Below are 26091 nucleotides of genomic sequence, written 5' to 3' on the forward strand. Positions count from 1 at the left end.
ATACAATACTGCTGATAAAAGTGAAAGTGCTTGTACCTTTCTCCAGAAGATTTATTTGGGGAATCTCACTGCAATATCAAGCTGAACTTTAGCACAACTATGCCTCCAAAACCCCAAAGCAAAACAAACAGAAAGCCATAAACTCTTTTTAAGTTTGGTTCATCATTTTTGAGTAGGAAGAATTGTCACCAGCCATAAGAGCAAAGCATCTCAAGCTATGAACATTAGAGGTACCCACGATAAAACCTTCACAGCAGATATTCTTCCATCTCCACATGTGCAAAAATTCAACAGCTTTCATGCACTCTTCTTCACATGGTAGCTATAAACTCTTTATTCCCTGTCCCAGAGGGATCATCACTGCTGTAGCTCCTGTGAGTCACAGGTGAGGACCTGACAGCACCAGCAGTTCAGTGACACCATGAACAAACACCCTTTACACTCCTGTTAAAGCCTTCCAACAGCTCCCCAGAGTAAAGGCCATTTATTCAGTCTATTTCTAGCCACAATACAATCAATGAAAAACAATTTGCCCAAATTAACATTCATGATTCCTTCTGACACCAAACCTGCTCGTGTTTATGAATGCACATATAAAAGTACAACATCTCCAACAGATACTGACAGCATTTAAAGTTCAGTACTGGCCAAATGGGTATATAATAATCTAATTGAGTAATTACTACTTTAAATATGACATAATTTACACCATGCTCATAAAAAAATTTTAATACATGGAATATGAGCAGACATGCAAAAATCCAGATCCTCAATCACCAATTCATAACCCAAAGAAGTCTTCCCAAAGTGCCAGGCAATCCAACAAACTAGGAATATTCTGAACTGAGTAGGAAGAACTGAGTAGAGAAAACAAATGACAGATAATTCTGTGTAATAAACAGCGTAACAGCTCCTTCCCCTTTCAAAGTTCTTTACATGTGACTGTAGTAAATATAAGCCATCAATTTGTTACCTTCATTCCATATATATATATGTCTATATTTAGAAATATCCTTGTAATAGAGATTGCAAACTGTTCAATTAAACATAAAGGACTTATCATGGGCAACACAGTCTCACTCGTGAATGTACTGCATGTATTATTTACACAAAAGCAACATTAACTTCCTTAAGCTTTTTATATTTCACTATTAATTAACTTTGAATAATTTAAAAAAATATTATCACTGGACTTACCCATAATGGTTAAAGCTGTGGCTTTTGTTAAGTCTTCTTTCATTGATTCTATTATTTCAAGATTACCACCATCCAAATTGCATCTACTTATGGTTCCATTTCCTGAACTGATCCAGTAAAGCTTGTTCTCCCCATAATCTATTGATAAACCTGTAATTAATGCATACAACTTTAACTGTGCCTTTAATGGATGATACACATTTATTATTAAGCTACTTTCATTATGAAAGTGCATTTAAGAAATATATGCATACACACAATTATGTTAGAGTCACTCATCTACTTACACTTCAAAAAAAAAAAAAAAAAAAAAAAGAGAAAACCAAACTTGGTCATTTACAATGGAAAAAAACAGGCTTTTAGAAAGATTTGTGCCTTTTATTTCTTTCTGCAGTTACCGAAATCAGTGACTGATTGATGAAAGAGCATTATCTGGCAATGAATTACTTGAATAAGCTGAGACCCTAAGTGAGGTCATTAACAACTTGTAAATGCAAACCAGAAGCCATCATTTATAGTCTAAAATTATGAATACACAGAGACTTGGTAAACAAGGTACTTTTTATGATTCAGAACTATAAAAAGTCTGTTCTCTTCCTGCCTAGGATGATGAAATACCAAAATCTAATCCAAATTCCTAATAAATTTATAGTATTGCTTTTCATTTTGATTCATAGTGAACTGACCTCATAATCAGTTCTTTGGAGTTTGAAGCAAGAGAACTGCCAAAATAACGATACTTGCAAAATAAGCTACTAAATGAATAAAGTATAGAGTTTCTGAAAGTAAGAGCAAAGAACTAGGAGATAATGTGTTTCAGACTTCTGTAATCCTTTAAAATGTTCAAGAAGTGGTAGCAGGAGATTTTCCACAGTGAAATATTCTTGGCATAGTAATAATACCTGCCATAACAATTTGCTTTGGTGCTCCAGCTTTCCCAGAACACATGCTAAGTATCCAGCAGCAAGTTGCCAAAAAATACTGTGTTTCACTGCATGGGTCAATCTCTAGATATTGAACTGTAGTCTCTGTGGAAAGCCATTTTGGAAATCCCAACAGGAGAAAGCAGTGCCATGAGCTGCAGCCTTCACAGCTGCCATCGTGTCACCACTGTCGTGCACATTTGACACATCAGGCCAAAAGGTGTCTGCTTTCTGAGCTCCTAAAAAACACCTTTCCAGCCCCTTTGCAGGAATTGATATTTCCTTCCACCTCTGAGCAGGTGTTTCATGCAGGAGGAGCCATCACACGCTGGGAGAGGATCTGGAGCAGTGCCTTCAGGAGGGACTCGTCCCACAGCATCTCTGCACACCCATCCTCGTTTGTACAACCAGCTTCCCTCCAAGCACAGAGCACCAGGGCTCCTGGACACAGGCAGCACTTGCAGTGCTTTGCCCAGCCCAGGGAACTTCCCTGGGAATATCAGTGAGGGTGGAAAGGGAATACACCAGCAGGAAGCTTTCCCTGCTCCAAGATGGGCAGCACTTGGTATTTGCCAAACCTCCCAGCCATGCCCAGCTGCCCACAGCAGCTTGAAGGGATCTATTTGTGAGGCTACTGCCAATACAAGCTATGCAGCAATTACAGCCTTGTCCTGTGTGATTTGATACTTCAGATATTCCACTGGTGTTTCTACGCAGAGGAATTCCAATTACACAGTAGGAATTGACATGAAAAACATTCCTATCTCTTTCTCCACAAGTCCAGCATGTTATTCTCCCCCAAATACTTTCCACCTATTACCAAATGTGTTTGCAAAAACACATTCTTTCTAATGCAGGCAGAGCACGTTTAATTAGATTTTTTTTTTTCAGGAATTGTCCTGCTTTACTAATGAAGACAAGTGGTTTATCTGCCATAAGCATCACAGATATTCATGATCCAAGTGTAGGTGACTGCCTTAAACCTTATAACTTACTAAGGTAAATCTGAACATGAGAATTGTACAATATTGGTCTCAGGGAATTCAATTGAGCCAAGGATTTGCCCAACAAAGTATAAAATTAACCATGAATTCTGAATTCCTAAGAATTATTTAATGACATTCCAATGAGCAGTCTTTTATCAACAAATATATGTGTTAGCACTGGAGACTTCTAGAACTGCAGAATGGACCATAACTAGTATGTACTAGTTAAGGTAAAAATAAATGACACCATCTGTCATCCTAAGAGTATCAGTTCCCAATATTTCCAAACTAAATACTTTTGGTAATAATACAAAAATCTGTAATTGAAAAATTGTCTCCTTGTTTTGATGGAACTCAAATAGGAAAAATAAATCCATCAGCTTAATTCAGGTCACAGATTGGAAAAACTTGCTCATTTTTCAAATTCTGAAATTTTGCATGAAGAAAGCTAAACATCCCATCAATTACCAGGATATCCAACTGTAATAAACCAGATATTTGTCTTTTTCAGCAAACTAAGAATTCACAAAATCAAAGAACTCAGACAAAACTCACAAACTCAAAATTAGCACTGCATGAACTAGAGCTTCACTTATGGACAAAGACAGTTTTCTCAGTGCACAAATGAAATGTTAAATTAAGGTTTTAAGATTGCTAATTTCTAGATCTTTAGAAGGGTTTCATTGTTCTTAGCAGGGGAGTCTCTTCTGGTAAAAAATATTTTAAGCCTTTGAAAATGACATTTTGCATATATTTTAATTCAGAGTTTGATACTGGAAACCCTTAGCATTGTAATTTGGACCTTGTGATCTCTGATCACAGAATATTCAATGTAAAGTGTTGCACACAGCTGTCCTTAATATTGTTCTAACATTATTAAAAGTGCTTGTTCTTCACCTTTAAATTAGTGGGTTTGCCATTCTTTTCTCTCCAGATGAAAAGGTAATTGTCTCTTCAAGGGAATAGACATAAAATCATATCAACAGTAAAACAGCTATCAAGCAATTTCTACAAAATTCATTGACTTTAGGGTGTAAAATGCATGTCATGTTGCTCTTATGTCAAATTTATAGAACTCTTTAAATCACTTTCACTTGTGCTTGCTTAATGCATTCAATTATAAAGAAAAATAGAAATACTTTAAAATATAGTAATTTTATTGATGGGCAATTGATAAGGCAGCAACGATTGACATAACCACTTTAACTCTCTATAAAATGAAATGATCTACCAAAAGAGACTTAAGCAAAAACCAAAAAAATACACATAGAAAGAGCTTTTTTTTGTTAAGTGCCATAATTTATCATTAACTACATGAATCCACAAATATTAAAACTGAGGCTAAGTCATGATAAGAAATGCATGTTTCAACCGTTGTTTTTTTCCTTGTGTGGAAAGTTAAGGGCCAATTTCTCATTTGATTATGCAGCTGAGATTCTGGTGAGGAAGGGTCCACATTTGCAGTCAAGGCATCCTCTCACATGTATCTATGACTTACTAAAGTCCTGACCTCCACATTTTTTAACCATGGTACAAATTTTAAGAAATACAGATGAGTTCTCCTTCAGTCTACTGTAATCCTAGAGTCAATAATACTCCAGTAAATCTACAGTAGATTTCAGTTAGAATGGGCCAAAAATATCTTAAATTGTGAAACACAACAGTAACATGAATGCTGTTCATATCTTTATGCCTGTTCTTATTACTGCAGATGAAACATTGTACATTTAAATATCAGTTCAAGACAATGTCCATAATAAATCACTATCAGCTAAAAATTAAACAGGAATAAAAGATATTTACCAACAGGATCTTTTTGATTCTGAAAGAGTATTTTGCTGTTGCTGCCATCCATGTTTGCCATGTTGATTGTGTTACCATCCGTCCAGTACAGCTTACTGAAGAAAAAAATTAATATATTTACAATATTGCTTTGTGTACACAGTGTTTTTAATGAGTCAGTAGTGAAAACATTCATTAGTTAAGGAGACAAAATGCACAACTAATAGTTGCCTAATTTAATCAGCAGTTTTCTAAGGGAAGTAGTATTCAGTTAAGAAACTTTCAGTAAAATCTTAAAAATTCGTGCTTTTAAGTTTGAAAGAAAACAGAACTGCCAAACTTAAAATATAAATGAAGAGACATCTTCTGATGAGCTTTACTGCAGTTTATTTATCATAACCATGGACACCTTACCCTTTTACTGGGTGAACTGCAAGACACTGGGGCTTATCGATCCCATGGATGATTGAGGTTTTCAAGGAACCATCTAAATGTGCCACATTAATTTGTGTTTCATCAAATTCTGAGCTAATCCAATATAAATTACGTGATATCCAATCCACTGCAAGACCTCTGATACTCTGAATATCTGCAAAAAGGGAAAGTAGTTAATTTGATTTTATTTCTGGATTATTGTTTGTGTTAGGGGAAAAAATAATTTATTCTATAGTTTGTTAACAATACTGTCCAATATTCTATTCAAATTTATTAACTAGTTGCCAAGAATTAATAATCTTTCTTTTTCTTCCTGGGCCTGACACACTAACAATAAGAACATGAAAATCACACTGAATATTCACAGCATGAAACCTATTCTCCCAAATAATTAATCAGAGATGCTGAACTTCTGTATTTTTCTACTTCAGAAAGCATTTATTACTCAGTGACTTTCTAAAACAATGCAATGCTGAAATTTAAAAGCCTCCTTCCTTCTTCAGCTCCATGAAGATTTAGTACAGAGGCTCTGAATTAAATCCACTGGTCTATAGCATAGTTCTGTAGCTCATAAGTGCTTGTATCATTGTAAAAGGTTACTGGTTTTATTTTTCAAGGCTTTGAAGACTCCAAGTTACTCCCCTGCCTCCTTGGATATGGCAAAACACCTATCAGCCAATGGGAAGCACGGAATGACTTTTCATTTTGCTTTCCTGGTGTTCATAGCTTTTACTTTTCCTATTAAGTTTTTTTTTTTATCAAAACCCACAACTTTTCTTTCTTTTACCCTTCTGATTCTCCTCCCCATCCTGCCGTGGGGAATGAATGAGCAGCTGTGGGGTGCTGAGGGTTAACCTACAGCACCATTATTAACTGGGGCAGCAGAACAGGAATGTGACATGACTGATTTGATAACCTGATGGTCTTCCTTAGCAAGGGATTTAAAGAAATGCCAATCTGTGTTAAAATCTGCCTGAAATACTGGGTGTAAAGTCACTGCTCCATCTCTAGGTACCAACACACCCCTCTGCCCTGAGTTAACATTGGCTGGCATCTTTGTGGAGAAGCAAACAGGCCAAGGGTGATTTGATGATTCATTATAGTTCATAGTTTATACACATCTTCTGTCAGCTTGACATGGTAATTTCCACTGACAGGATTATTGCCCTTGACAAACTGACACGGATGTGGCTGAGGACTGGTTTGCATGTCCATAAGGCTGAGCAGTGATTGGGCATTAGGAAGTTTGCCAACCTCACAGAATGCAATGAAGGACACCACATACACAGTCCTTGACCCATTTTAAATTGCTCCCCTGCCCTTCTGTTTTTTATTTTTTTGTTTTTGGTTTTCTTTTTGTTTGTTTGTTTGTTTTGGGTTTTTTGTTGGTTTTTTTTTGTTGTTTTTTTTTTTTTTTTTTTTTTGTTGTTGTTTTTTGGTTTTTTTGTTTTTTTTTTTTTCCTTAGAGGAACTAGAAAATAAGCATTTTATACTCTTAAAAAGATACGAGTATGGCTTGGCATCCTTGTGACACTGGCATAAAACTTCACCCAATGAGAATCCTACCAGGATGTGCTTACAAAACTTCTTATGGTCTCATAAGAAGTATAAAAATATAACTGTAAGGAAATGAGATAGTTTACACATAATAAATAATTTTTACAATGTTTTGATGTGCTAGAACATAGTAATTTTCTCAAACTTATAAAAGTTACACCTGGAAAAAAAAACAAAAAACAAACAAATAGTGAAAAAAACACCCACCAAAAAAAAAACTTCTACCACAGAAGCGACCATAATGAAAGGAATATGAAAGAATAGTATATTTCTTTTGGTTTCATTAAGGTCCTTGACAAGTTGAGTGATTTTTCTATAATAAACAACATTTTTATTCTACTACTTTTTGAAAAAAAACAAGCAACAAGTCCCTCTGTTGGGCAACTGAATACCTGATATAAAGATCTCTAGGAGGCATTCTAAGCCTTGTTCTCATTATTGGCTCTGAAAAACACATCTGATTGTTAATAAAGTTGTCTCTGAGATAGCAGGGGAGAAGAAAAACTAGCCACACAAAATAAATGAATTCACAGTCTATAAAATGGGAAATTGCCATATTTGTCCAAACATTTCCCAAAATGTGCTAACACAGAAGTAATTTCTTCTAAAGTGACACAAGGGGCAGAGTTTGAATTATTTTCTAAAGTCTCCAGATAATGAACTATATAGTTTATTTGTTCTCCAAGTCAGAAAAGGTCTGATCTTACACAACTGAGCTATTTCTTTTCTCTTCTTCCTCACCAAACATTCATTTATCTGTTGGGGAACCAGAATTAGCATAATTTGCTTTCACATAGTCAGTTTTTCCTATTTTCATTCAGGTAGGTACATTGCAAGGTAACAACAACAAGTGCTACCTGGAGAGGAACTGACAGTGGCTGGAAACAAAAATCAAATGTTACCATGGACAAAAAATGGTTTTCACTTCAGTACCAGGGCTCCTGAAGTAGAGTGGAAGCAATCACAAATACACTTTATATTCATTAATTTTCTGCACTAATGTATATATTCTGCTTAGAAAAACAACAAAAAAAAACAAAACCAAACCCCCCCCCAAAAAAAAAAAACCAAAAAACCAAAAAAAAACAAAAAAAAAATCACATTACACCAGTATCACCAAAATTACCAGGTTGCCATGTTGTGTTTTCACCAATGGTGCCAAAGCTGAGGGATCTACATGGACTAGAAAGAGAAAATTACCCTGACAGAGCCAATTTCATTGTTAGGTCAACACAGGTGGCCAAAGGACATGGAAAACTCCTCAGTGCAAAGCTATGTCAGGATACTGTGCTTCTCCTGCTTTTTATCTTTATTCTTTCTACCTTTAAGACATTAATTTCCTTCTTTTACTACACATTTCAATGTTATACAAAATCAATGCAAAATTACATCCCAATTTGTTTACATAAAATTGAATTATGAATCAATAAAGTGAACTAGAATCCTAAAGAAAATTCTGCTTGCTTATTGCTTAGATCAATTATCCAATAGCAAGGCAAGGTGCACATATCAAGAACTTGCATGCTCCTATTTTAGCATGCTCATAACACACATTTACCTAGAAGGAATTATTTTTACTTCAATGCTATGCTGTTTACCTCTTGAAATAATGGTTTCTAAGCCAGTCCCATTGATGAAGGCACGTTTGATGGTCTGTGTTTTCACATCAGTCCAGTATAAACGTTCCTCAACAGCATCAAAATCTATGACTGTCACATCATCAATGTCAGGAACAGTGAAGGCTGTGATGAAGTTGAAATATGGGTTCTCTATGTCCACCCCTCTTATTTCTGAACGCCTTGCATAGAGAAGAAACTTCTTTCTTTCTGTTAGAAAAAGAGAAAACATCATTCCTCATCCTCTTCACAAAAACTCTAACAGAAATCGAAGTCATAAACTTGAGGTCACTTTATAAATGTGTAAATGACATTTACATGAGTGATTAAACATCTCCAGAAAACCTGCAGCCTAATGACACTTGAAAAATAGTGTTACAGAGCATAAAAATCTTAGAAAAAAAGAAATAATTCTGTACATTGGACATCATTTCCACACCTCTAAATCAATAGTCTTATAGGTGTGAAAGAACAAAATGTATAAAATATTATTTTAAACATTTTATCCTCTTTAGCCCACTCAAACAAATCCTGTTTCACCTGCACATCATAACAGATATTAACATTTGGTATCTCAGGATATCAGATTTACTGTAAAAAGGAAGTTTTGCAAACAGCAAATGTGTGTGTGTGAGCAGGGAAAAGCAAACAGTTGGAACAAAGAGGGCAAATTGTTCTAATTTACACCTCCAACAGTGAAAAAGGATGATAAATTCAAGGCAAAGCAGAGCACTCCTTTTAATCTCAAAAGTTTGAATGATTGGAGAAAGCATCTGCAAATGAAGAGTAAAATTAACTTTTTTCCCTGCAATATCCCTGACATGCCAAAATATTATTTTATTTTCTATTTCTTTAATGTTATTAATGATCAGTAAAAAGGGTAATTTAATACAAGGTTTTATAGATAATACACACAATTATTTGACATCTTAAGGGCTTTTAGAGCTTAAACGTGTGTATTGCAGTTTTTTAATAAAATTCCCCTGCATTGATGCACTTTTAGTATTTACTCTTTGTTTTTTAATCCTTGAAAATGAAACTAAGACAATTCTAGAGCAGGTACAGATTTAAGCCATTAAGCATCTTTTTGTTCTTCAGCTTACCTGACTCAGAATGGTGGGATGATGCACGTTTCAGTATAAAGCTTTCTGTTTTGCAGAGATAAATTTTATGAACGTATCACACACCAGCAGCACAAAGAAACAGCTGTGGCAGCAAATATCAAAGCACCACAGACCTCAACTATTAGAATAAGCCATCGATTCTTAAAAAGCAGATTCTCCTTTAAAACACACCATTAAAAAGAACTGCAGAGATTTTATTTTTAACGTTAATTTGTCCATTGATTCTAAAATCAATGCGATTGCCAGGCTGTGGGAGGAAATCTTACCATAGCATGTTTTTTTGTCTGAGGCCAGTTTCATCAGGTGTGGACAGGCACAGGCAGCACTTCTGTTGTGATTGATCAGGCACATGTGGGAGCAGGGACCCTTGCCCTCGTTAGCAGCACACGGGTTGGGAGCTAAAACAGAATAATTGAAACACACAAAATGTAAAAACACTTGCTAAAATTAACGTTTGTCAAACAGTTGGGAGAAGGTAAAAGTTCTGTCTGAAGACAAACCCAGTCTAAGTGATTAACTGAGCTTGTGCTTTAATCATTTTTATAGGCTAGTATTCAACCCTAGTCCAATAATATATATATATTTTAAATATTTGTATTGTTAATGCAGCCACAGTTTATAATTGTAACATTAGGAAGCAACTAGATATAATTTTCCCAGGGAGATATTAATTGTGCAGACTTTTCATAAGATTTAAATCTTACACTCTTAATCAAGACACTTGGGACAAAAAAATGTCAATATGATGAGGACCTGAATGTTCCCTCTCAATTCGATTTCCTTGTTAGAATATTTGTTGGAAATCTAACACACAAGGAGAATATGAAGGAGGGGGGAAACACCACAGAAAATATTTCCACTTTTCTCAAAGAAAACCTCTCCTAAGTGTACGTCTTCACAAATCATTTCCTATAGGTCACTGATTGAATAAGATGTGCTAAAATTGCTTTAAAGAGCAGGAAGAAAGCTGACCAGAGAAGACCCCTTAGTCTTACAAAACCTGGAAGTCATCTTATCATCTTCATTCTTTGTTATAAAACCCAAAGCTCCAGAGCATTGCTGAAGAGATATTTCAAAACGAACAAACAAAAAAAACAAACAAAAAACCAAAAACAAACAAACAAACAAACAAAAAACAAACAAACAAACAAAAAAAAACAGAAAACCAAACCAAAACCTTTGAAAATTAACATTGGTAAAAAAAGAAGTGGGATTGATTAACTCAAAGACAAAATTATAATTGGCCAAACCAATTACTGTAGAATATATTCCTCCAAAGTTGTGCTAGGCTGCAGTACAAGTAATTAGATAACCACAGCAATCTAATGACTGAATTTCCTTAAAAAATAAATTTAGCTCAACCTCAAGGACTAAAATTTCAAGACAAAGTTTGCTTCATTGAACCATTCCTTTTTCCACCAGTGCACTCTTCCTTGAATTTATCCAGCAGTTCCTGAATCCTTTAACTACTTACTTGTCTAATATGTACTGTGGGAAGAAAGAAGCTTTCAAAATATTGGAAAAACAGGTTAATTACAATTGCAACCATAATTTTATTAAAAAAGAAAAAAAACAAAAAAAACCCACAGGCCTTTATGATTTTCTAGAAAATAGTCATTCCATTTGTCCCCTTTAAGCACTGGCACCACTGGAGGCCACTCAGCCTTTCCCAGAAACTAAAAAAGAGAGGAATGTTTATTTAACATCACTTTTCTTGTACCAATAGGAACATTGAGAGAAAATCTGGGGTGATCTCTTGTAATAAGTTCAAAATTCATGTAGAAGATAAAAAAAGTGAAGCTGAAGAAAAGACACTGAAGTTAACGAGGTTCAGGGAACCTTTCCAATTATTAATACACTATTAGTAAATTAGTAAATCCTTATGAAGCACACATCAGAAACAAAACACGACTTCGAGTTTTGAAAATATTGTGAAGGAGGTCATAGAATCATTTATGTTGTAAGGGATATCAGGAGACAAGCTAGATATTCAATCTCCTGCAAATTTTGGCATTTTTTTCCACAGGTGCTGCTGTAAAAATTTGGTCATGTGTTTTGCAGAGAAACATTTCCTTTAATTTATTTGCCAATTCAGAGCAGCAATTTCTGTGAAATTTCAAACTCTATGTATGCATACAACCGTCTGTGACAAGGATTTACTTTGAGCATAAGAATAATTAATCCCTGCATTGTCTTTCCATGCAAGTAGGGCTTTATGGAATGGAATATATGAAATTTTAAAAGAAGAACAGACAGAAGAAAAATATAAAAGGCATGCTGATTAATGATAATTTTAAAGAGAGTTTTGTGGTTCAAGTGTACTCCAAGCACCCACCAAGAGGAGTCAGTGCAATTTGTGTACTGTTCACAACTCTCTCTCTATTGCACAGAATACAAAAAAAAAAAAAAAAAAAAAAGAAGTGGAAAAACAAGTGGAAAAACAAGTGTTATAAAGCAGATGTGTTTGTTTCCACATGAATGCACAACTCCAGGAGCAAAGTACCACGATCTAAACATTACTTCTAGCAGCACATATTTATATATTCCTTTCATATTCATACTGCTTGCACTGAATAACAGCTAAGCCTGCTCTTTATTTCCTAATAAAAACTAATTCTCCTGAGGGCACATTGTTATTGCTCTGGCTCTCAAAAATTTGGCTTTTTTTATTTTCTTGTGCTCATTCTAACACTTCTATTTCTATTGTGAATAACCTCATGAGCATTTGTTACTCACTTTTTCCATGCCATTTATGATTTCACAGACTGCCACCGTATGGAAGCCTGTCTATAAATGGTATTTCCAGCAGCATCAGCCAGCCTGACCCCAGACCAAAACCTCTCCCATACTCTTGATCCGCCTGTCAGGCTGTCTTGATGTGCTGTATATGATCTGTATACAGCATTCCAGCTGTGGGAGTGATATGGATTTATACAGCATCACAGTTCATACCTGTGCTGCTTTATTCTTTTCCTAATCATTTCCACCAATCTATTTCCCTTTTGATCACAGCAAGCCACAGAACTGGCATTTTCCCTGACTGGACAGCCCCTCTCATTATTTGATTGATTTCCACTGCTGATTGCTTGTCAATCTGTGTCTCTCACTGATATACACATGTCACATTGCTCTTGACTGCTCTCTAAAACTTCATTTAAACAAAATGCTTATTTCTCTTGACCAGTAACCCTTAAAAACAACCCCCTCAGCCATTCCATCACCAGCTGACAAATGAACACTTTACTCTGACAACCTCTCAATATGCATTTCCTATGGCCAGCTTATCCCCTGCATTAACTTCAGATTGAGCTTGTCCCTTCGTGGCACCAGATTTTAGTGAGACAGTTTGATCTCACACTTCAACAGTGCACAAAATGTTTGAATTCTGCCTAAACCTTCAAATATCCTCACTAAAGTCACATCAAAAGGTGCTTTCAAATTGTTGACAATTGATTTCCACTCATATTTAAAACCAGTTACAGATCTAATCCTCTGCTCACTGTCAATACTTCCAATAGAATTGCTTTTCCTAAGGCCAAAGTACTCAGCCAAGTTAAATCTTTATACTGCCTGACTAGATCTGATTATTTTAGCACTGATCTTTCAAATGTTCAGGTTAGGACTGATCAGATGTGTAAGTTCTACAGTAAACAATTATTTCTTCTAATCACTCTGTTTCAGTTTTTAATAATGAATTTCAAAAGTTAGCCAGCATAAAAATTTACATATTCACCATGATACTAAATAAACAGGAATACTCTTAGAACTAAGCACAAATCTTGATAAAGCCTAGAAAAACATATGTTAATATAATGAATAAATGAATAAATAAATCATATCATATAAATATAAGTAAAAAAATATATATATATTTTGGTACATATATTTAGCATTATTTTATAATACATATACCGAACTTTCTGCAAGTTTTGAAGTAAAATGAACATATGCAAGGTTGAGAATAGATCTCAAAGTAATGCATTATTTAGTTCTCCCCATCTTAAGCTACATTTCTGTAAGAGTTTATCATTTTAAACAGCTGGCAATCTGGGACTCAATAGAATATTGTAACAAAGCAGTGCTATGAAATTAAATGTTCTTAATTTTCTAATTACAAAAGAGCCCAGTGCTACCAATATACTCTATTTATTATTGTACTGTTTGTCCTGATTCTGAAATAAAAAGTTAATCTGCAGAAAGAAAAATAATGCCATAGTTATGTTTAGGTTGTTAATTTAAATTCATATTAATACCCCAGAGAAATGGAAAAAAAAAAAAAAAAAGTTTTAAAAAATACAATGCAGCAAGTGGGTTTTTAAAACACAATGGTAGTTGAAAAATATTTTAAATCTTCCTAGAAACCCCATGTTTGCCATCTTAACAGCACTCCTGACACACACCTTTGATTCTGGGAACTCAAGTGGGCCTCTCACATTCCTGAGAATATTCTGCATCAGGGAAGAAACCTTCCACAGTCCCCTGTGGTTTGCTGACAGATGAAGTTCCCATCCATACAAATATCTCACTTTAACTTGGTTACCTTAAATTAGCATCTGTCCTAGATTGACTCAAATAATGTGGCTTTAGGCTACGAGAGTTTATTTAGCTCTGTTCTACTTCATTTCAATCAAAATAACTTCCTTGATATATATTAAAAGCTAATAAACTTTCACCTGCATAGGTGACCCAGATGGATATGAAAATACAAAATGTTCATCCCGCAGTGCTCTAGTCATACTGACAATTTGCAGTGTAAATCTACTCTTAATTTTATTTTAGGATTTTAACCTGCACACTGCCTTGTTCATTTATTGCAAAATAGCTACAAATTCCAAGGAAAAATTAACAAGTAACCAGGCAGTATCATCATTTCTTTAGCTCAAATAAAAAGGTACTGCAGATTTGGAGAAAGAAATAGCTTCTGCTGGAAGACAATAATTTAGAGCAAACCCAGAAGGCCAATCATAAATCAGAATCCGGTGCTTTATACATCATAAAATAAAAGCTGCAATTACACAACTTGATCCTTGAACTTCTTGATGTTGGCAAAAAGAACCTGAAGACTTTTCTACAGCTTTTACTTGCCTGGAGGCCAAGATATCTGTGACTGTGGAATACTGCCTGATGTCTCCCTAGGCTACAGAATCCCTCTGAAGATGCTGTCTGGCCCCAGTCCAAACAGAAAGGAGTTGTTCTTTTTCTGACAGCAAGAAAAGGCAAACAGCAACTCTACTGCTACTCTAGAAACATCAAATATGGAACATAAATCCCAAAGTTCAGAAGGGGACCAATTAAAAGAAAATTGCCACCCTCCCCCCAAAACAATAACCAAAAAACTGGAACAAAACAAAATAAACAAACAAACTTCTTTGAAAAGTGTATGCAGAGATGCATATTTTCTTCACTCTTATTTTTCTAACTGCCTGAGCACATGTATTATCTTAAGCAGAAGTCAGCTTTTTAGAATGGTACCCTGCCCCAAAAAGTAAATTCTGAAGAAGGGAATTAAATGGCTTATTTCAGAAAGTTATGAAGTCCAAGAGACTTGACTTCCACTGAAAACCAGTAGAATTTATCTTCAATATAGAATACTTATAATTTTAAAATAAAAGCATCAGAAAAACGCACACTGGCACTTTATGTCACATATTGAGGGTCACAGTTGTCACCACACTTGAACACACTAACCAACAATGAGTGGCATTCTTTGCTTTTCCTTCATTCCATGTGCTAGCAGAGAACATTCCTCAAATCTTCTGACTACCAGAGTGCAGGGAGAATTCTGCTTGCTGCTACTCATCTACATTAGAGCTTTAGCCGTGGTTTTCTATTTATAACTCATGCAGAACTTGGTTCTAATACATTTACACAGCCATCCAAAATTCTCAGGATTTGAAGTTTCCAAATCAAGATTGCTCACAACCTACAAACATTAAATCCTAAGTGCCTTACAGAGCACTACAAACCCTGAGTGAGAAGAAAAACAAAATATCACTTCTCAGTATTTTAAAAAAAAAGAACAAGTATTCATGAGATAAATTCTCAAATAATATTGTATTAACATCAACTTCTTGCCAGGAAAGTTGAAATTTATCCAGAGAACATGGAAAATTCTGTTACTAATTGGTGGTCATTCTCCAGTGGCATTTTTCACTTTCCAATATTTATGTACAAAATAATTGCTGTCTTTTGTTATCTCCCACAATAAAAATTCATACTGATTTTTTTCCAGAGTTGCTACTTTGCATGGTACATCCTAAGCTATATCTGTATCTATATCTATATATGTGCACTCCCATAAAAACTTCTTCCACATGGCTTGTGTACAACTGACTTCATCTAGTGCTGAATACAAAGGCTCAAGGCAAATTCATATACAGATATTTATATACAAAAAGAATATGGATTTCCCTCCTTAGAGGATGAATAATTAATTATTCTGTAAATAATCCAGATATTTATATATAAAAGATTGTTTCCCCCCTCAGTAATAAATTATTTCCCCCCTCAATAATAAATTATTCTATAAATATTCACCTTGTGGCTGACGACTTGGATGATAAATCTGGAGATCAAATGGCTGAGCACTTGTTTTTTGTATTACACTGACATTTTGGCCAGTCCATTTATTGGCTTTGGCGAGGGTATTGGTCCTCCAATCTGTCCAATAAACTTCACTCCCATACAAAGAAACAGCAAAAGGGTGAGAAAGATATTCGTGACCCCGTATAATCTCTATCATGCTGGTTCCATCATACAATGCAGAATAAATGGCATCCGATCTACAAGACAACCCCAAATTTAAGATTATGTAAAAATAAAATAAAAATCACACAACCATTATGACATTGGGCAAAACAAGTAAAAAACTTATTGTAAGAGTGGTAAGACCACAGAATTTTTGCAATGCAATCATTAACTTTATAGATGATGAGGTTCATATTATAAATTTAACTAGACATATTAAATACTTGTTTGTATTAGGCCTTAATTTACCTCAATGCTGTGAAAAATTTAGTTTTGTTTCAGATAAACTTAAAATAATAATGGTCTAACTTGAGCCTTGCCTGGATGAGTGTCCGGGAGGACACAAGGAAAGGCACAGTGAGCCAGGAATGTGGGTGATCCCACAGCTGGCAGGGCAGTTAAATAAATTTAAATATTGAACACGTGCCTGCCCAGGGCTCTTTATGCCCATAACGTCCATGACTACACTCCACTTACACTGCAGTTCACATTTCTGAATGGAAGAATGAGGATTTCTCAGTGCTATCAGGATGCTGTGGCCACTTTACCTGGCATCTGTCCACACAATTCTTTTTTCAAAGTGATCCACAGTGAGGCCGTTGGGCCAGGCTCCAGTGTCCATATCCTTGTAGATGATTTTCCTCTCTGCTCCACTCATGGAAGCGGATTCAATGCGAGGGAAATTTGCATCCCAGTCTGTCCAAAACAGAATTCTGGTGAGAGGAAAAGGAAAAGAAAGGGGGATAGAAGAAAATATTAAAGCGCGAAGAAAAAATCTGAAATGGTTTATGAGACAACAGTTGGAGAAAATGTTCAACCATTTACATACTTTAAATTAAAGGATTAAATATAGATCAATTTGAGTCCCTAAATAAATTACTTAGGGTAACATGGAGGTAATATTTCATTTTTAGTGTTAGAGCCACAACGAAAATAAAGAACTTAAAAAAACCCAAAACCTAGGGTTTAATAACATTCCCTTTTCCATGTCCATTTATACAGTAGCAGCTTGCCTTGTCTTCCCTCTATAATTAGAAACCCAGCTCATTAAAAGAAATTATAATGAGAGCCTTTGAAAGGATAAGAAGGATGGGGAAGGGAGAGTGGGAAGAAAAGTTATTTGAGGTAGCAGGGATCAAGGAACAGGCTAAACAAGAGATTTCAGCTACTCTTAAGTGTTCTAATGAAGACCCCTGGACTTTGCTATGTCACTAATGAATTTTATACAGATTACACTTGCTAAGAAAACTTCAAAGACAGGTTTTATTGTGTTCTCTCAGTTTTGTACCATCTCCAATGTTTTTCTAATAAGAAGAACTTTCATTGTTATTACCAAAGAAGTGTCTTGTTAAATAACAGAAGCAGCATCACCAAGAAGACAGAAATAAACTCTAACTGTTCTTAGATTACTGAATTTTCAACAACACACAGACTTTTAGAGAAAAAATATACTTTTGATAGGAAAATTCATGGCTAGCAGTAAAGAGTTAATTGCAAAGAGCCAGACTGCAGAAAACTTCTGACAGGTTTTTTTTTATTTCCCACTAAAATACCTTCAACCTTCTCAGCCAGGGAGGTTCACAGGATGAGCCCACTTGTGCTGTTTGCTTGTCTCAGTGCTGAGTTTCTATTTCACACTGGGCCAGGTATGTGTTCATCTATAGATGTTTATTTTACACACATCTATAGTGTAGCTCTGTCTCCACTGGGATACAGGATTTGTGCACTCCTAACACAACCCTTTGCCTTGAATCACCATTGTTTTTTCATAGTCATTTGTGAAAGGACTGAGGAGCTATTTCTGTCTAAGTTTAAAGATTTTTTTTCTTTCCTGACTTCTAACATAACGTAGCATCAATTGCTTCTATCTCTTCAAAAGGCAGATTAAGCCTTCAGTTTCAAGAAGAGTTGTGATTTGATTTTTTTTTCCTCACAACCATTTAATTTGAACAACTTCTCTGCCAATTTTTCTGCCAAGAGGATGCCTCTCTTTAAAGATCTTTATAGATAAGCGATGCACTCTAAATAAGCTTTCTAAATCTCAGTTGAGAGGGCAACAGCCTTAATCATTACATCCTAATTCACCATTTAGGTCCCAGAATTTGGGACCTTTATCAATCTTTATGTTCACAGCTTTGCTTCTGAGAGAAATATTCAGTGAAGACACATGACAGACCATAGCAAACTTCTAAACAAAATTAAATATGACTTTGAAAACAGGTCAATTGTGCTTTTTTGGTTACATTTAATTGGTGGTTGGTGACTTGTCACTTTTGTTGTGTTTTTCTGAATGTTTTTGTTTGTTTGGGTTTTTTTTCCCCCTCTCTGAAAGAGCAATAATTTTGAGAAGGGGATGAAGCTGTTGAATATACATAATATTCTAGTTTATAGCATACCCCTAATAAATAGGTAGAAAAAAACACTGACAGGAGCTGGAAACCATTATCTCCAGAGATGAAAACCAAACACAAAACGTGGCACTTATCTCACTCAGTCACTAGGCTTCCATTAACATCTAAGCTGTACTTTTATAGTCCCACCAAAAAAACCCCACAAAAACAAACAAATTAAAAAACCCAACAAAACCACCAACAAAACCCCAAACAAATGAACAAAAACGCCAAACCAAAACAAACAAAAAAACCACAAAAAAAACCCCAAAAAATTGGTCTCTAAGCAAGTGGAATCACCTAAATCTGTCCATTAACCACACCAAAATGTTAGATCAAACTATACAGTTATCATGCACATTGAAAAAAAAAATAAATGAAACAACATGGCAAGGTAAGTAATTTGCCAACAAAAAGTTCCCTATAGTGCCTGACTTACCATTTTTTAATCCTTTTCACTTAGAAAAAACACACTAATAATGAATTCTTTATCATTCAAAATATACTTTCAAGAACTATCGAAGATAAGTTACAAACTATACCTCACAGCAAAAACAGAAATGAAACAAATATCATACTTAAACATCTTTAAAATACTTTGTAACAAGAAAAAATAGTTTTTTTATAATTTATAATTACCCATATCTGGGATCCAAAGCAATAGCCCTTGGATGCTCCATAGCTCCAGCTATTAACGTTGTCCTCAAAGTGCCATCGAGTTTTGCTACTTCAATTTGGTCCAAGTTGCTGTCTATCCAGTAAATGTTTCCTGCTATCCAATCTACAGTCAGACCTTCAGGAGTGGCCAGGCCATGCTGCACCACAACCTCAATGGCACTAACACCTGAAAGAAAAAGAAAAAAATAAGAAAAAAAACCCAACCAAACAATCAACCAATCAACCAACTACAACAACAAAAAAACCCACACAAACAAGAGAGGAAAAGAGATTCTTAAAGAACTAATGTAGAGACTGGTAGAGTGAACATGCACATACAAGTTTATCAGATGTTCCTGGAGTAAATTCTGGATTGTTTGGGGTTTGCCTTTTAGATGGAAGCACTGGAACATAAACTTCAACTAAGAACATTTTGCAGAAAATCAATTGTATATATTATGAGATTATATTGAGTTATAGGCCATCATTATGTCACCAGAGCAAAGAAAAAGTCTTTCTGGATGCTATAAAATGTTGAAGCAGAGTCTTTCACCTAGTGAGGAGATAATTTATCAGATATCTGATAAATTCTTATGCTTTTTTAATAAGGTGAAGATAAACTACAAAAAAACCCCAAAAACCCACAAACAAACAAAAAAAAATCCCACCAAAAAACCACACACACACACACAAAAACCCCTCAATATTGCACTCATTAGACCAGGAAGAAACATCAGTTCTTTGCATTTGCCATTTTCTTCCCCCTAGAGCACACTGCAAAAGGAAACTTTGATAACAAAAGTCTTTTTGTGCCTGGAAATGAGGTACAACCTTGATATATCCCTTTTCAAAGGCAGAGTGCCATCACAAATTCTGTTTCTGTGAATGGCAGCTCAGTTATGACTGATCAGGTCCAACACCCTGCAACTGCAGGTGTTCTCACTGTTAAGAAAATAAAGTGTCAATCCATACCTCCAGTATCAGAGAGCTTGCCCCTGTAAATTTTGTCCTCCACCACATCTGTCCAGTACAGTAAACTCTGACTGAAATGAAAATCCAGGGCTATTGTATTTCTTAAACCAGGAACTAAGAGGCTGTAGTCACGCTTGTGAAGATCAATTTTTCTGATTTCATGTCGAATAGAAAAAATTATGAAAGCCTCAAATGGATCTGGAAGACGAAGATTAAACATTTCAAAGGAATAATAAAAAAGATATTGCTACAAATTGATATAAATGACAAGTGGAAGGTGAACAACAGAATACTTTATCAGGAGAAACAGATGATTAAAACAATTCATCTTTTGATAAGGAGTCTTTCAATTACTTTTTCAGTCCAACAGACTTCTTAATTCTCCCTTCTAGCATTATCTTTGATCCCAACTAGAGATATTAGACATTAAATTTGGGAATATCAGACTCAACTGTTGAACTGTATTTTGTAGCTCTAGCACTATGAGCCCATAACTAGAGCTTTAAAAAGTCACATAATCAAATTTAAAATCTGCTTCTCCAAAGGTTCAGAAAAATGAAACCATTGTAATATGCATCGTTTCAAAGGCCAATCAGCTGAAACAATTTACTAATACATAAAATACCTTTGGAATATACATCATACCTTGTGTTTTCATTTGAAGTGCATAAAGAACCCCTCATGCCCAACTAACAAGCAAGAAAATGAACATTTGATTTGATATATGCCATCACAAATCTGGCTACCAAAGACTTTCTCATTCTATTGTTAATGAATTAATGCTACATGATTTGTGCCAGTGAGTTGATATTAAAGCATGCAAAAATATCTGTAAACACAATCAGCATTGGTCAGCCATGCTATGAAGTTGATTTTTTTATTATAGTTCTTACATAGATTAGGAAATGTTTTTCAAGCAAGTAACTGTGCTAATAAAACAAACAAGGAAGACAAAAAAATGGATTCTACAAACTGTTGAATCAAGTCAGTATATCCACTTTGAAAAATATATTTTTTCACAGCAATCCTTTTCCTTTGGGAAGTAGTTGATCCTCCCAAAACACTCTGAGTTCCTTCTCCCAGTGTGAAACGCAGATTATACTGGGAGGTTTGCTTTCCATATATTTAAACTGATTTATGTAAATGATTATTGGCAGTTTATGGCAATAGGCAATACTCCTGTTCTCAAGGCTCCTGAGAGTCTCTGAAAATACCCAGTTTACCTCTAGCTCATTCACCTGAACACTTCCCTGTTCACTTCCTCCTGCAGCTCCTCCTGATGCCCACTGCACACACAGATTAAATTATCTGTGCTGTTTTAGGCTGATCAGGCACCTCAGCAGAGCTCTGTTTCTGCTCTTGAAGCACTTGCTCACAATCTGGCTTGAACTTTCCAAATGACCCTGCTATTTGTTAAAGCAATGAATGAGTTTCTGTAAAGCAAATTTTTCAAAGCTCTGAAGTGGTCAAATAATTAAATAAAGTGCAGAGCAGGATCACTGACATTAGGAGCTGTTTCACAAGCACCAGTTATCTGAACTTGAGACACACTTTAATGGCACTTCCCAAATTCTGATAAATTGGCAGCTATTATGCAGGAGCCTACTGATCCACGGGGTTTTTTGGCAATTCCAGTGCATAAGAACAGGAGTCATAATCCTCACCAGTAGCTTTTTCTGTATTTCACAGTAATTAACAACACAATGGGAGAAAAAAACCCAAAAAACAACCTAATAAATGTGTGCTATGTTGGATTGTTTTTTTTCATTCAAAGTAGAGGAAGCAGGGTTTAAGATAAATCACCTATGGTGCAAATTATCTTTATGAAAAGGATTAAAGTTCAATGGGATCTTGACAGGATTTACAATTTAAATAAACACAACAAAACCCTAAACCTGGCTGACAACAGTCTGCAATACTATACCCTCCTCTGATCACAGCTCTTGAAGAAGAGTGTGACTCAATACAGAAATAAAAGAGGAAATGAGCAGGTGTTCCAAGAGGTCTAGAAATCATGGCCTGCAAGGGAAGAACAAACAATCTGGAACTGCTTAGTCTAAAAAAAAATGGAATATGAAGATGAGTGGAAGCACATGAAATTCTCTTAAGACATAAAAGGCTTATGAATTGAAAATGGGAAAAATCCTGTTTTCTGTATAAACAACAAGTAGGGCAGGGATTAAAGGCTTAAACTGGACCAGGAAGACTCAGAAAGACCAGAAAAACAAAAAATCTTCAGGAAAGTGAGTCAACAAAACATTTCAACCCTGGGAAACTTGGAGTTTAGCACTGAGGGTGTCCTGAAGGTCTTGGAAGGCAGATAAACAGCAGTAGTATTAGCTAGGCTTTGATCTTCCTTCCAACCTGATCATTCAATGGCTCTATAAAATCAGCTACATTACACTGAGTTGGAATTTTCAGGCTCAATCAAATAATTAAAAAATAAAATAAAATAAATATATGCTCCCATCACCCAATACCCCCAAAATTTGATGTTATTTTCCAGAGAAATCTTTGAGAAATTGAGACCAAATACTTTTTCTTCTGCAAATTGACTAAAAGCATTTCTGTAAAGTCTCAAATCAATATAATGGTTATTGCCTACATTCTTTAAAACCTTCAGGAAAATTAACTGTTATCAATTTGTTTAGAAAAATCATACCTTTCTACACTTCATGATTTCAAAAATGTCTCAAATTTTTTTACCATAAAGACTAAGATATAAAATATATGCAAAAAAGGTACAAATTACATTAAAAGCTGTAAAAAAAACCTGCTAGAAGAAAACTGCCTAAACAATACCATCAAAAAAGACTCCATAGAGAATAATGCCTCACATTTTTCAGTGGGTTAAATTTAAAATTCTTTCTTAGGAAAAATTCTGATTGAATGTAATTGTTTGATTGAAGCTCAGTGTAACAACAGCAGCACATCAAGCAATCTACACTAGGCTTTTTTGAAAATTACCTCAAAGAAAAACAAAAACTTCATAAAGATTCTAAAATAAACCTTCATTAAAAGTTTGACACAGCTCAGAGAAGATGAGACTATTTTGGACTATTCCCCTCTCCATTTTAGCGTTGAAAGGTATCTGGAAATTGTAACAGAATTGAGTTTCAAACTAGTTAAGATCATCAGACACATCATCCTCCTTTTTTTTTTTTTTTTTAAAGGATATATCTATACCTATGTATATATATATAGATGAAGTGATAAAACAGTTTCCACTGCTTAGAAAAGGCTGACAGTCAATTTTAAACTGTTTCTGAGCTCATCTAACATTTATTATACCAAAGTCTGAAAGGTTGAATGTAAACATGAAATTTAAATATCTTTTAAGAACAGTATTCTTTTACTTTTTTTTTTTCCTGAATGCTTATTATCATTTAAAGAGCAAGTGCAGTATACCAGCACAACTTATTTTGAAATGTGTTCCAAGAGAAACCAGGAACACAAATATGAAAACCTATAATTTGTATTGACTTTCTATCTGAATAATGGAGCTCAGTAACACACTCTTAGTTCAATCAATACAAATTTAAATCTAAAGGAAACATTTAATGTTCGGGAAGTCAGTAATGTAACAATGCCAGAACAGCAACAAGCAAATGAGATGAAAACAAGAGACATGGAAAGTGAAGAAACTCTGGAGGAGAAAAAAGACAACACTTAAAACCATCAAGAAATGAAGAGAAGTAGAAATGAGATATCACAGAAGAGACTAAAAAAGGCTTTGAAAAAGAAACTAGAAAGAGAAGAACTGCTCAATTAAAGCATTTTAGTTCTATTTACTTATTATTGTTATAACTGATATATATATATATATATATATATATATATATATATATTCTGATATAACTCGTTATATCTCTCTGGCAATTCATTAGGTTCCTCTGACAAAAACACTTTTTTGATAGCGAAATGCAATCAGGGAAAAAACTTAGTACCACATAACTCCTGCATTTTCAGCACGCATATTCCCATTCTAATGGGCTCACAAATAAATGTTTTTACCATATTCTGAAAACGTATTGCATACCAACTTTACATGTTATTGCTGTGTATTTGTGAAATGCTTCTTATGCATAGGAAAATGCTATTTCAGATAGAAAAAAAAAAGGCTACAGGGCAACGTTCTCATTTTCTTGTGAGTAATTTATTTTTTCTTCTGGAAAACAGATTATAAATCACTGTTCTAATAGAATACACACCTACTCCTGGTTCAAGGCATCTTAAATCACTATGGCTGTGCTAAGAATTACTTCATAACAACTGAAATTATTGAAATAGTAGTTTGGCATTTGAGGGACAGCTTATCTTCATAAGGTCACTTTGAACTTTATTTGTAATAGTATTATATAAAAGCTTTCCCTTCATTCTAAGCTCATTCAAGATCTCATGCCCAGAGACTTAAATGATGGCGACATTTTGAGTCTCACAGATTCACAAAAGAAACCAAAATTGTTCTCACTTTCCTAAAATGCCCTTCACACAGTCAACAACTGAAGTCTCAGAGGAGCTGTCCTCCAGAGAACTTCCCATGCCTTTTGAATTAAATAAGCTGAAAAGGGCCAAGATGATTTGTGCCTCTAAAAGCACATGCCATATTTAATATGGAATAATTTTGTCACAGCTCTGATGGCATTAAGGTAATATCATTACAGTTTGTAAAGAAAGATATCATTTTTCTTTATATTAGCTGCCATCACAGGTCTCAGATCATATATTTAGCATTACATTCTTTGAAAAAAATCTGGAGAAATCAATTTGTAACTTCATATTCTCACCAACACCAGTAAACATTAAGCAGAAATATCTCATGGGCTTAAGAAACCCAAGAAACTGTAGTCTCACTTTTCTTATTTTATAGTACAAGTGAGTATACTTCACTTTTTTCCCAATTCAGTTTCCAAATATTGAGCATTTCTACCTGATTTAGTTTAAAGTTTGTTTCAAGTTTTCCTCATATGAGTTACTAACACTGTCTTAAATTCTTTTTAATCCTCTCATTTCTCTAACAAAGTAAGAATGCACTTTTTTCCCTCACTGGAAGTGTCCATAATATAGCAAATTAGATTGGTCAATTGACTGATTGAGAACCAGACCAAAGCACTGACAGAATGCAAGAACTTTAACAGCAATCATTGCAGAGTAAGAATAAATAAAGAATATCCTAACCATTTTGACTGTCTTGTGAAATACCCATATAAGCAAAAGACAAAAGAAAAATGTTGGAAGATATTTCTGTTCAGAGTTGCAAAAAGATATGAAAGAATATCATATCATATCTTCTATTCTCTATGAAATAATAGAGATATTATAGAATAAAGTTATCAAAGAATCCTGAATCAAAGAAAACTGAAATATCAAAATCTAGAAAGCAAACTCAATACTCTTTTTATTCCCTATCAGGGAGGTAAAGGTGTGATAACAGATTATATTGCACATGGATGTTTCTGTTTTACACACAACACTGCACCTGAAAAACACACTCCTAACACAGATTCCAACAGATGCTCCAGTACTTGTTAATAGTGAACCATGAGGGGAATACATTCCCCTCTCCTGCTTTGCTCATGTTGGTTTTCACCTTGATTAGTGAGCTGAGCAGGCTCTTACTGCTGTCAAAAAACAAGAGCCAGAATGCCTTAGAGGGAAAAAAAGCTTAAATATTGAATTCTAACAGGCAGCATATAACTGTACAT

At 34.8% G+C, this 26091-nt stretch overlaps 1 protein-coding gene across 1 annotated transcript in view; it reads right to left on the minus strand.

Annotated features, from left to right (window-relative positions):
- Nucleotides 1–26091, minus strand: part of LRP1B (LDL receptor related protein 1B) — a 368685-nt gene that overhangs the window by 161031 nt on the left and 181563 nt on the right. Inside the window, exons 23-31 of the mRNA XM_088168291.1 lie at nucleotides 20387–20584; nucleotides 19397–19601; nucleotides 16916–17080; nucleotides 16158–16402; nucleotides 9887–10018; nucleotides 8479–8706; nucleotides 5303–5477; nucleotides 4910–5004; nucleotides 1198–1347 (exon numbers count right to left, since the gene is read on the minus strand). Coding sequence (XP_088024417.1) covers nucleotides 1198–1347; nucleotides 4910–5004; nucleotides 5303–5477; nucleotides 8479–8706; nucleotides 9887–10018; nucleotides 16158–16402; nucleotides 16916–17080; nucleotides 19397–19601; nucleotides 20387–20584 — 1593 coding nt within the window. The remainder of the gene's footprint in view (nucleotides 1–1197; nucleotides 1348–4909; nucleotides 5005–5302; nucleotides 5478–8478; nucleotides 8707–9886; nucleotides 10019–16157; nucleotides 16403–16915; nucleotides 17081–19396; nucleotides 19602–20386; nucleotides 20585–26091) is intronic.

This window comes from Sturnus vulgaris, chromosome 7 (genome assembly GCF_052056855.1).
Source record: "Sturnus vulgaris isolate bStuVul1 chromosome 7, bStuVul1.hap1, whole genome shotgun sequence".
Classification (NCBI taxonomy): domain Eukaryota; kingdom Metazoa; phylum Chordata; class Aves; order Passeriformes; family Sturnidae; genus Sturnus; species Sturnus vulgaris.